This window comes from Aptenodytes forsteri, unplaced genomic scaffold (genome assembly GCF_000699145.1).
Source record: "Aptenodytes forsteri isolate BGI_AS27 unplaced genomic scaffold, ASM69914v1 Scaffold106, whole genome shotgun sequence".
Classification (NCBI taxonomy): Eukaryota; Metazoa; Chordata; class Aves; order Sphenisciformes; family Spheniscidae; genus Aptenodytes; species Aptenodytes forsteri.
The window spans coordinates 2,132,334-2,144,866 of record NW_008794080.1 but is presented as its reverse complement, the minus strand read 5'-3'; the positions used below and the strand labels follow the sequence as shown (position 1 = coordinate 2,144,866).

The window sequence follows — 12,533 nt, the reverse complement described above, 5'->3', positions numbered from 1 at the left end:
TGCACCCCGCAGGTGCCTTAGGCACCTCCCCGTGCTGCTGCCAGAGGACAGCAACGCGGCTCTGCGGGAGGGACAGAGCCAGCGCGGAGTTCACCCCCGCCCCACATGATTTGGTTTATACTGTACGTATGTTTACACTGTAAGTGTTAGTAAATCCCAGTATTTACACAGGGATTAAAGCTTTTGGTGGAGAACCGCCTGGTCATAACTCCAAAAGGCTTACTGCAAAGTTTAAGAAAAGCTTATTAAAAGCCTATCATCAGACACTCGGCAAAAAGGGATCCAATCCCAAAGGACTCAGACGATGGCCATCAACATTTCCCCGGGCTAGGATAAACCTGGTACTTATCAACAGTGGGCAGTCCCCAGCACAGGCCGCTTGGAGATGAAGTGGTCCGACAGGTCTCTTCCATCTCCGGTTGCCACGATCCTGTACCACAGCAGAATACAATACATCAATTTCTCATGATGACAGGTAGTTTTTTAAAAAGATACATATTTTCTCCCTGCACACAATGGTTGATTTTGTGACTAGTGCTACACTGTGCCCTAAGCTACTGGTTCTGTTGCTGATCTAATCAGATAAGATGGACTAAAAGTGAGCCAAATTCTCCTTACCCTCATTAAATCATAGGTAGCTTTACTGAAATGGGTAAAACTTTACCTTATGTCTACCACTGTGTAAAAATAAAACAGCGGAATTTGAGCCAATAGCAGTGGGCGGGTCGTAAATATTTAACATCATTCTGCAGTGAGCAAATTCAGTCCATTAAACTCATTCTCTTCCTCCAAGATCAGTGCACAGCTGATGTACTGTATATTGCATTACAGAGCACCTCAGCTTACTGTCCTTAATGGTAAATGGTGACAAACTGGTTATGGGGGAACACTGGACTGCTGCTGGGAGCATTGAAGACTTGGGAATGGAGAGGACAAGTTAACCAGAGTCCTGTTGAGCTTGCTTGAAGTGTTAACCTTTAAGATACCTATTGTCAGGCAGTAGCACCACCAGCCATATAAACATTTGTGCTGTTGATAGTACACCTGTATGAAGTGAACCATGAATTTCTATTATGTTCATGGGCATTAAAAACTAAAGTGTTTTTTCCTGTGTCAGGCTTTCTAAGCTGTAAGAAAATGGCAGTCGGGCTGAAGGCATACTCGAGCATGCCCTACAAAACTAAGAGGAACACACACACACAGAATTTCCATGCTCAGGACTGCGTCTGTTACCCATTTCTTTCATAAGAATGCACAGTATGAGGAAAACTAAGTTACCAGTGTAGCACAACCAGACTTGTCTCTGCGTTACTATTAACCCATACCAAACAGGTACTTGTTTCCTGTTCCTCGGAATAAGTCTTGTACTAATACTATTGTACTAACAGCCTGGCGAAATGCTGAAACCCATTCAGCCCACCTGCCGGTTGCAAGGACAGCGAAGTGCCTGTTGCTGTGGTATAGCCATGAGCAGGGTGGTTGCTCCACGGTGCTGGGAGACACGAGTGATTATACGACTCACGGGGAAGCAGCCAGCCAATTCCTGCAGAGAGCTAAAGGCAACACACCTGGAGGGGAGCTGCAAAAAATAAGTTGGCTGCTATGACCGTACCGAAGGCAGGAAAATGAGATAGTATCAGATAAAGGACTTTGAGGCACTATGGCCAGGCTAATTTTATAGCACGAAGTATTTACATAAGTGTTCTGTAGCTGAAGGACGTTTCATATTGCTTACTGCAACATGGCAACAGTGAAAAAGATCAGTACCACGTGTATTTGCAACTCACCTCCTATACTCTTTACAGCTCTAATCAATAAACTATATCAAATGATTTGAATGCTTATTCAAAACTACTACTAGTGTCAACCGATTGTTTTGTGCTTGTATTGTCTTTATTTACTTGTACCATCGTATAGAGGTGGCTAACTGCAAGGTATCTACCAAGCACAGACAGATAAAAAAGGAGAAAGGAATACAGCATAATCACAGTTATCTCTACCTAAAAGCAGAGAAGAGGAAAAAAAAGTCCGTACCAGTTGTGAGAGAACGCCAGGTCACTTTGTTGCTTCAATTTCAGAGGAGACCCTGAGAACTGGCAGTACGCAGTGCTCAGCTGATCCTGAGCTGCCTCTCGTGGCTGCGGAGTGGAAGATAATTCTGCAGTTTGGGCTCGTTTTCAGACAGAGGATATCCTGGCAGGATCAATTCTCAGCTGTGACCTAGTCACGTCTCAATGCACCAGTACTAGTTCAGTGGTAGGCCAAGACAGGCTGGGTGTAAGGTACAGTGCAGAAGTGGTCTCTCCAGCCTTTTACTCTAGCATACCCAGCAAGCATGAGAAAACAATGAACCGAGCCCATTATCAATTGCCTACCCTTGGTCTAGCGAGACATTCTCGCAACAGAATTCCTCATATTCGTATTGAAGACATTTACTAAGTTTTCAATTTTATCAGTGTGAAAAAAGCCAAACCCCAAATTATACATGATTTGGTTTTATCTGAAGTAATCAAGATTCAGGAAACTGTGTTTAATGGATACTTAAGTTTGACTTTACAGATCAGGAAACACATGCATCCTTAGAAAGAAAGCAAAGCAAACCCAGAGCTTTGCTTTGTTCCTTGTGCCAGGATCTAGTCTCAATTCAACATAGATGAATAGCTGGAAGAACAAACCAAACCAAAATAATGGTACCTTTTGTATTAGGTGCTCCCAGGTTTTCTTTTTCTTCTGTTGTGAAGGCTCTAGCACTGCTGCCATGCTAAGGTAAATGCTCATGCTAATGTAAAGTAAGAGCCCAAACAACTCCTTGGGTTTTGGGGTTTTTTTTTCCTGTCTATAATCTCTTACATCGCAGTCATTGCCAGCATATCTGAACGCTTTCTGATCTGTCACTGCCGATGTCATACATCTTCGGGTGTTGCATTGTGCTATAACCAAAGACAAAAATGTGCACCTGAATGGAATGTTTCATTTAAAAATCATTTTGGCATGTAAATAAAATAAATTTGTCAGCTTTAATATTCCTATCTACCCCCAAAACGTACATAAAACTTTGATCCTCCTATGATGCTTTATGTGCTTCTATGTTTGAACAGAACGAGCAGTTGCTGTTGCTGGAGGTATAATAGGAGGGATCCTTTTATTTGTTCTCATTGGAATAACTGCATGCCTGCTCTGGAAGAAATTTTGCCGCCTCCTTTCTTATGAAAAGCTCACCAGTCCTGTCAAAACGACAAATGCAAATGCCGTTTTTCAGGATCAGTCAACTTCTGAAATTCAACTAAAAAGCACAAGGTACACATTTTCGAATTTTGCCGCCTCCTTTCTTATGAAAAGCTCACCAGTCCTGTCAAAACGACAAATGCGTTTTTCATTTTTCAGGATCAGTCAACTTCTGAAATTCAACTAAAAAGCACAAGGTACACATTTTCGTTTTGTTTTTAAAGCATAAAAAGTAAAAGTGTTGGTAATTTATTTCAACTTGCCAACTCTCAAACGAGGGGGTGATCTAAATATATGCATGTACAGAAATAAATCAGACCCCTAAATTATATGAAAACATCAGTCATGTTCTGGTTTGTTCCTTTAGGAAAATAATACTTTCTGTAACTATGAATGCAATGATTATTTCTGATTTACGTAAAAGAAATAATACACTGAAGTGTAATTGGTGCATGGATAGCTTTACCTGTTACCTAGACAAATTCGGCCTATGTTGCAGAGTCATTCCTGGTGGTCTCATAATGAAGCATCAGAGAACCAAACAATAGGACTTCAGTTCAGAAAGGAGACTCTCTTAGAAAGTTAGTTACTGCAGGGCTTTGGGGCTCTAAAACAAGCAGCTGCAGTTAATTCTTCCTTTCCCTTGAAAGGTCAATTCTAAAGGAGAAGAGAGGGAAAAAGTGAGGGATCTGTCTGAAGAATTAAGCTCCGATGTCCCTCGCTGGACCTTTAGGCATTATACAAATAAAATAAATTGCAAAACAACGGGTATTTATCTTTTCTATCTCTGCATCTCCGTAGAATTTTTACAAAATTCTGAGAGAAGAGCAGTAAACTTACTACTGTTGCCAAGTTTGGTTTCCATATTTAAACCAGAAGAGTCAGCAGCTGTTCTTGTCTTGAGCAGATCCAGAAGCGTTCCGTTCATCGTTCCGCCAACACTGCATGGGCGAGACTGGATTAACCTGACGAACGAAGAGCAGGTTCAGGAAGACAGTGACCCCTACATGGTTCCTCAGTCTGGGCCACGGTCATCATTTCATTCTTTGGGTATGGCATTGCAAAAACGGGACTCTTTAAGGGTTCTCTTTATTATTATGAAGCATGTTTACTGGGGGCATACCAGACATAGCGTTACACAGTACAAGCCCTAAACACTATATGTGTGTATACATATTTTTTTATATATATACACATATATGTATATATATATATAGGAATTGGGCCAGAATGTAGCCATTCTGGTCCCACTGCTGTGGGACCTTGCACATATGGCAGACAAAGCAATCTCTCCTTCTGTATTTTGTAAAGGCACACCATGAGCGTTACTCAGGACGTATCTGTTGTCTCCAGAAACAGCAGAGTGACCAGTTGCAGACTGCAACAACAAATACCCAAAACTATCAAGGTCCAGTCACAGGAATAAGAGAAAGAAAAGAAAAGTGGTGCAGCCTGCAACTACTCCCCCAAATTTGAGGGAAAAGGAATTAAAATAACAAGTTTATGCAAAAATGGATTGTTAATAAAGAGATTAATGTGATTTCCCTAATACAGCAGTGGTTATAAAAATGCCTGCTACAGTCTTGAGACTAATCTGAGGGTGCTTGTTTTTTATTTCATGAAGCTGGAGCTTATGTTGTAGGGACCATTAACCCAGAGCTGTACAAGTTTCCTGAAGACAAAAGTGAGACGGATTTTCCCGAAGGCAACATTGGCCGCCTCTGGTTCTCCATAGAATATGAGCAAGAGTCAGAAAGGCTCCTCGTCTCCTTGATCAAAGTCAGAAAGCTGCAGCCTCCCGCTGATTCCTGTAGTCCGTTTGTGAAAATCTACTTGCTGCCTGATGAAAGAAGTTACTTGCAGTCCAAAACAAAACGCAAAACCCTCAACCCGCAGTTTGATGAAAACTTTGTTTTTCAGGTACTTTTCCTTTTGATGAAGCAGGTTTTTGTTTGCAGACATTGACTTGCCAAACTACAGCACGTGTTTTGTGAACAGTAATTTTCTACAAACTTCTACCAAGATACAAGTTGTTTCCACTGGAGATAGGATTTATTATTTCTGGAGATCCTGGGCTACTTAAGTCTGTGGCTCCAGAACTGATGTTACCTGTGGTCTGCACCAAGGTCGAGAATCCTAGAACTTGCCCTGGGAATGATGAAAACTCCACTTTGAACTATGGCTGAGCAGTTCAGCCCAGCAGCTCTAGAAGTCCAGAAGCAACCTATACTGAACTAATGCTTTCATAGCTTTTAGTTTCTTTGCTGTGGAAGTTGGGAGATGTCTGGTATACTATTTGTATAGTGCTGTAAAGCTAGGAGCTTGGCTCCCTATGCCAAGAGGCTTTGAGCAGATATCACCAGACAAAAGCTTTAAAACCAAAAAAAGTTTGTGTTTCAGACAACTGAAAAATGAACGTTTACAGGTTTCTAAACATTTGTGTCTGGAAGTGAATGCATCATATAACACTAGATCTATATGAGTTGAAAAACTGCCAGCTAGGTTCACATTTTTCAAATGAACTCATTCCGTTTTAGCTTGGCTCTTTAGACTCCTGCACCAGACAAAAGCTTTAAAACCAAAAAAAGTTTGTGTTTCAGACAACTGAAAAATGAACGTTTACAGGTTTCTAAACATTTGTGTCTGGAAGTGAATGCATCATATAACACTAGATCTATATGAGTTGAAAAACTGCCAGCTAGGTTCACATTTTTCAAATGAACTCATTCCGTTTTAGCTTGGCTCTTTAGACTCCCGCATAGCTAAAACTTTAGGCAAATTAAAAAAGCGGACTTCAAATAATCAAAGGAAATCTCCACCTACCTTTAACACACTGAAAAATTCTTCCTTTGAAGCCATGCTAGAGTAGAAAAATCTCACGTTTTATAATTATTAATATATTCTTCCTTTTCCTGTACAGGTTTCCAGTAAAATGTTGCTTCAAAGGACTCTGAAGTTTTTGGTTTATCATGTCGATAAACAGAAGAAGCACCACCTCCTAGGCCAAGTTGTCTTCCCACTGAAAAATGAAACGTTAACTGATGACAACAAACTAGTCATATGGAGAGATCTGGAGAAAGAAAACTGGAGGTATGCTTCCTTTTCCTGTACAGGTTTCCAGTAAAATGTTGCTTCAAAGGACTCTGAAGTTTTTGGTTTATCATGTCGATAAACAGAAGAAGCACCACCTCCTAGGCCAAGTTGTCTTCCCACTGAAAAATGAAACGTTAACTGATGACAACAAACTAGTCATATGGAGAGATCTGGAGAAAGAAAACTTCAATGATTCTATGATCAGGCTGCTTGGCATTGTGGAACTTCTGTCATCTTACAAGTATTGGAGGGGTACAGCTGAAGTAGAAGTATGTTCTATCAAATACATCAAAGGCAAAACTATTTGATAAACGTTTGGAATCAAAATTCCCATCTTACCAACCTGCAGATCCATAGCTGTTGTACAGGATTATCCAACTGCTCAGACACAGTCCCATGAGTTAGGAGACACTGACATAAGAAAGCACCGTTATTTGCTTCTGTTTTGGATTAGTAAGAGCAGAAAAAAGCAGAAGAGGCAAGGAAATAGGCATCACCTGGAAGAGATAGGAATTCAAAGGTTCAGGAAGGCTGATTAATTGGTTCTATCAAATGTCACAACAGCGTAAATAAAGACATTACAATTCACTCACATGCCTTGGTGTGGCAGAAACAGCTAGTGTGAACAACTCCCCCTTCCCCCCCAAATGTGTCTGTCTGAAGAGAGAGTCTTTCAGCTATATTTGACAAGTGTTGTTCTGCTTCCAAAGCCTCCTTCAGACTATGGTGATATCCAGTTCTCCCTCAGCTACAATGACTACCTGGGCCGTCTCACTGTAGTCGTTCTGAGGGCAAGAGGATTAAAGCTCCAGGAGGAGAGCCATGCTGTCAGTAAGTGTGATTTCCTCTCTGCTATCAGCTCCAGAATTCCTGTTTTAATTTGCTCCTTCCTCATCTGTCCACCCAGGCTTGTGCTGAGTGACTCTGAAAAGAACAAATAAACAGCCGGGTGATTTAATCTGAGTGGAAACAAACCATACTTTGTTATTGGGGTAATTAGATTTTGGTAGCTCAGTTCTGCTATGTTTTGGCTTTGCTTCATAATAAACGGTTTGTCTCATGTCATCAGTAGCAATTTTTTTCTCCTGCTTTAATACAGTGAGCAACATTTCTTTGCTGCACTCCAACCCAGAGAAGGTGGCATTTCAGGGGATTAACAGAATTGCCTCAAGGCGAAAGCCCAGAGGTAACAGCTGCAGGACAACCGCTGACGCTGAACAGCTGTCCTGGGGAGAACTGAACTGGGAAAAGATTCCCATTTTAGGATAGCCTGGCCGTCGTTCAAAGGCCCATGGCACAGAGTCACAATTTTTCTCCCTTACTGCAGTGGGGGTTTTCCTGGTACATCATGCTCATGTGTCCTTGGCCTCAGAGATGTTGAGTATAGAGACTACCTCAAAATGCTGTTTAAAATCTAAACACTCAAAGCAAAAATAGATGGGAGAACCAAACTTGTGTTTGAATCTGTTGTGATTTTTTTTGAAGAGCTTTGAAACTAAACAATATAAATGCAAAATACACCCAGCAGTTAAAAAGAAAAGAGGTTTAGTTCTCTATACACACATCAACTTTGAAATTTTTTTGAGGTTTCTTTGAGCAGGCTGTTACCAGGATGTTTAACTTTAGAAACGATGCCCTCTAAATGAGTAAATCTACATTCATAATGTTAGAGAGAAATTTGCTCTGTTTAGGGTAAAACTCATAAATGAAGAAATGCACAGTAAAATGATGAGAATATAAAGGTTTTCAACAAGCAGAATCATACCCTGTGCACTTGTTGAAAGAGAAATATATTACAGAATGTATTCGATTCAGAAAACAAATAACTAAGATAAGGATGGCCAGAAAAAATATGACCAGTTCATGGCAGATGGACAAAGTAGCATCATGAACTAAGAGCAAATGTCCTAATTTTGCATCATCTCAATAGCTTTACAAGAGAAGGAAAACACCCTTCTTAATACATCATGTCTCTGCCTGCAGGTTGTTGTGAAGTTCTGTAGCACAGAGCGCCAGAACTCTAATGTTAGATTTGTAGAAAGAAACACAATCTGCCATGTTATTTTAGTGCTGGTATACTTCAGGTTATCATAATAAGCAGGAGTCATGGGCGTGCTCTGGAAGGAAGAGCTGCCAGAAGGTGATTTTTCAGAATATATTACTAAGGAAAAAAAGGAAAATTAAATAAATTGGGTGTTATTTCCTTGATAATGCCCTTCAAGTATGATTTAGGGACCACAGATTCTCTGGTAAATTCCTGAAGAAACTGGAATAAAACGTTTTCTATATTAAACAGGGATTAGTGCAACACTAATCTTTGATGGAAGACATGCAATACAGGACAGCAAGGAGACATTTATTTTTAGATTCAAACTACTGAATTAAATGTACTAAGAAGTAATAAGAAAGTAATGAAAAGTCAGACTTTGTGCAAGTAGTTTACATAGTAACTCTTTCCATATATAGCACCCAGGTGCTATATATGCTCTGTCAAAAAAAGTCTGTTCTGGTAGTCCTGCACCCTCTGAAACAGTAACGAGAGCCTACTGGAGCTGCGGAAATAACAAGGAGCCATTAGGAGTCCGTCAACGCTATCTCAGTCCCGACATTTCTAACCATTTTTGATATACAGATGAACCTTAATGACCTGAATTAGCAGGGAGTAATAAACACAGTAGCAGCACGGAATCTATTACTGCTTCACTGGAAAAGAACAAATCTTTAGCCATCAATTAAGATGAAATTTCTACATGCTTGTCACTAAATTTTGTAGAAGGGTAGGGAAGAATGGAACATTTCAGGCTGCTTTGGATCTCATTGTCAAAGATCTGCTGAATAAGACCACAATGCAATACAGGTCCCCTTCAGGAAGCAAAGCAAAATTTTTTTGTTGTTCTTGTTCCCACACTCACACACAGTTTTTGTAATATTTTCTAGAAGAAAGAGCAGAGATCATTGATCTTTTCCTCAAATTTTCTACAGAATCCCTTACCACAGCGCTAGAAGTCATTAGTAAAACCTTTTGTTTAAGGATTCTTCTTTGACTAGGAGAATCTGTTCCCCTGAAACATCTCCAGTCCAAGCGCAGGCTGCAGCTCTACGACATTGCTCCTCCCTCACGGCCTCCCTTGTGTGGATCAAACAATCATGCGATCAAATATATGAAATTAACTACCGACCCAACAAACTAAGCCTTCACAAAAGTCTCCATCAGATGAAGGGCAGGTACAGGAATATAAGATCAAGGATGCAGGGTAAGAATATGACTGCTCCTTTTAACAGCTCTTAAATTGGAAAGTGCACTGCAAAATTGCACCCTGAGTACTTTATGTGCTCCCTGCTTAATGTTATGCATTGCCATGCTGCCATGTATGATTCACAAATCGATCATGATCTAATTTTATACTTAATATTGACTCCTGAAGGCAAGAAATTCCTTAAGCCTTCTCCCAACTGCCTCTGATGTCTTTTCTTCTTGAATTTCTTTTTCTCCAAGGTGTGTATGTCAAAGTCTCACTAATGAACCATAATAAATTCATCAAAAGTAAAAAGACAGCAGCTGTTCTGGGATCTCCCAATCCAGTGTATAACGAAACCTTCAGTTTCAAGACAGATCAGACAGAGCTGGATACAGCAAGCCTGAGTCTATCTGTGCTCCAGAGTATCAAGGGAGAAAGTAAGCTATATAAATTATTACAGTTAAGATGTCATAAATCTCTTACATATTGCAGAGATATTTAAACCTGGGAGGAACTAATTCCTTTTCAGCAGTAATCATAAAACATATATAAGGCTTGGGGTATTTCACAGGCTGTTTCTTTAAAAAGCAGAACAACTTATTTGCAGTAAGTATATGTCTCTCTCTCAGAGGCTAAAGGTAAATTTAGTGGAAGACATGAATAAAATAACTGTAGGCCAGTCACTGCCAGTACAAGGTGGTGTACTTTTGTTTCATTCTGGTATCCTAAGAAAACAAGCTTATGCAATTACTTTCTGTGAACACTTGAGTGTATAATCCCCAACCTCCAAAATTTTGAAGCCATTCACTGTTCCTAACCAAATGTGAAAGAGGAATAGGAACTTTAATTATCACAGCAGTTCAAGCAGTGACAAAGAAGAGACTACAAGAATCCCCGTTCCCTGGCAGAAAACCAGATGCTTGAGGTCACCTCTTACTAGTTGTCAGAGAATCCATTAAGGAGTTCTGCTTAGAGAAGCAAATCAGAATTCAATACTTCCACTGCTCACAAGAAAAACACCTTCCCTGCAGTGCAAATATGATCTCAATAATGAAACATTAATACCCTCATTTGGATTCACACACTCCTAAAAAAATTCCTTCAGGTGAGATTTTGGGCAGGTGCTTTGGCTTTGAGGATTGACAAGAACTAGGATCAGTACTCGAGCCTCTCATCATTTTCACTTGCGGACAGCCGAACGCTTTACAAACATTCTGAAGTTCACGTAAGGCAGGTTCGGATTATTTTCCCCATCCACAGCTGAAAAGTTCAGGCATGAAGAAACAATCTGCTCATTGGCAGAGGGTGGTCAGTGGCCACCCACATATTGCAACTCCCAGCTGTCTCAGTAGCTAAATCTATTCTTTCCCGAGCTAGAGCATCATATGAATCCTACTAAGGTTGCTGATGCCCGGAACTAGGGCACGCTTCCACAGTACACTTGAGGCAGATACAGATCTGTGCGCCTTAAACTGATTCTAGTTCAGAGTGCAGGCAATAGGGAAGGCCTGAACTGACTAAATACCCGCTTACTGCAGCACCTTTTAATGCTGAATCTTAGCGTGTAGAAACTACGGAACTTGAAACCTAGAGTGAACTTCTTGATGAAAATTTTGGTTTAAAAATTACTTTCAGAACATGCATTACTTAGAGAAATACAAGTTAATATTCTAATTTAGGTAAGGATTTCAGAGAAGCACTTACAGCTGTTAATCACTAACTGCTTTCTTTTTTTCCCAGAAACGCATCTGCTCGGACGTGTAGTAGTTGGGCCTTTCATGTACACCCGCGGCAAAGAACTAGAACACTGGAATGAAATGATCAACAAGCCCAAGGAGCTGGTTAAACGATGGCATGCTCTCTGCCACAGCACGTAAACAGCACGGATTAAAAAACAACCTTAAAATGGAAGAGGTCTCACCATCTTTCATAATCTAATGATAAAGCGCACAAAATCTTTGACCATTTTACATTCCTAAGTAGACAAGAATAAAATAAGTAAATTCTTTCCTTGCCCAAATGCAAAGAGAAGACTTGGTCTCTGCTAGGCTGGAACTCCATCTTTCCTCTCTTCAAAATATATTTCCAATGTAATTAATATGCAGCAGAGTAAACAAAACAGGAAGACAAACATGATCTTCCAGTATTAGTTATTTTGACTAGTAAATTCCAATTCTTGGTCATGAGATCTGGGCACAAATGATCATCCATCACGCGGCTAGAACCCAAAATGACCTAAGAATTGTCAATGATGATACCAGGCCTAACTGTCCACTGCATTGCACCACCATGGCCAGAGTAGCTTCACCAAAAGGGATGGAAGCCCAGTAAGCATGCCAAAACAGACAAAGCCCAGCAGATGCTGACCGAGTACCAAATTTACAGTTTATTTAAAATAGCAGCGTTATATTTAAAACCTCTTTTGAATACGAATGGTAGAAAGCACTGAGCGTTTATCGATCAAAACCCCAGAAGCACCTGTTCACGTCCCTGGGCACACTGTATTTCTTGCAGTAATTCAGTTGGATGTTTTCAGCTGACCCCAATGTACAACACTGTGTTGACACTAAGGGAGAAGCATAAAAGAAGTCCTAAAGTCACAGATGATGGGAGGCTTGCAGGAGTACTGGAGTACTCTGAGAAAGCAGTACAAGGGACCTGTCCTGTCCTTAGATATTTCTCCCTAAACACGTCTCTGCTGGAGACAGAACATTGATTACAAGAACCTTGGGTTTGACCTAGTGTGACCATTCTTACATTGAAAATCCAATTAGCTTAAGCCCCCAGGACATACGTCTGTTTTAGTGGTAGAGTTTTCTTCGCTAAGTAACTTACTGTTCTGTAAAATAATTCAGAGCCATTATTTTTAATCAAAATAAAATAAATAGGACATTCTTCTCCTCTTGATTGTTCACTGGGGACCTGAACTCTGTACCTTTCACGCCGTACAGTCATAAGCCAGACACACAGACTATT

At 40.4% G+C, this 12,533-nt stretch overlaps 1 protein-coding gene across 1 annotated transcript; it reads left to right on the top strand.

Annotated features, from left to right (window-relative positions):
* The first annotated feature begins 1,397 nt into the window (after window positions 1-1,397).
* Window positions 1,398-11,575, top strand: LOC103893518 (synaptotagmin-15). Its single transcript, XM_009272667.1, has 8 exons — window positions 1,398-1,458; window positions 3,099-3,297; window positions 4,133-4,275; window positions 4,850-5,145; window positions 6,339-6,505; window positions 7,025-7,149; window positions 9,815-9,994; window positions 11,298-11,575. The coding sequence occupies exons 1-8, from the start codon at window positions 1,398-1,400 to the stop codon at window positions 11,432-11,434; spliced, it is 1,308 nt and encodes a 435-aa protein (XP_009270942.1). The 3' UTR covers window positions 11,435-11,575.
* Window positions 11,576-12,533: the final 958 nt, after the last annotated feature.

Coding starts and splice junctions, on each gene's coding strand:
- LOC103893518 (XM_009272667.1), top strand. CDS start 1,398: ATGCTGAAACCCATTCAGCCCACCTGCCGGTTGCAAGGACAGCGAAGT. Junction 1,459..3,098: donor GCGAAGTGCCTGTTGCTGTG/GTATAGCCATGA, acceptor ATGTTTGAACAG/AACGAGCAGTTGCTGTTGCT. Junction 5,146..6,338: donor ATGAAAACTTTGTTTTTCAG/GTACTTTTCCTT, acceptor TTTCCTGTACAG/GTTTCCAGTAAAATGTTGCT.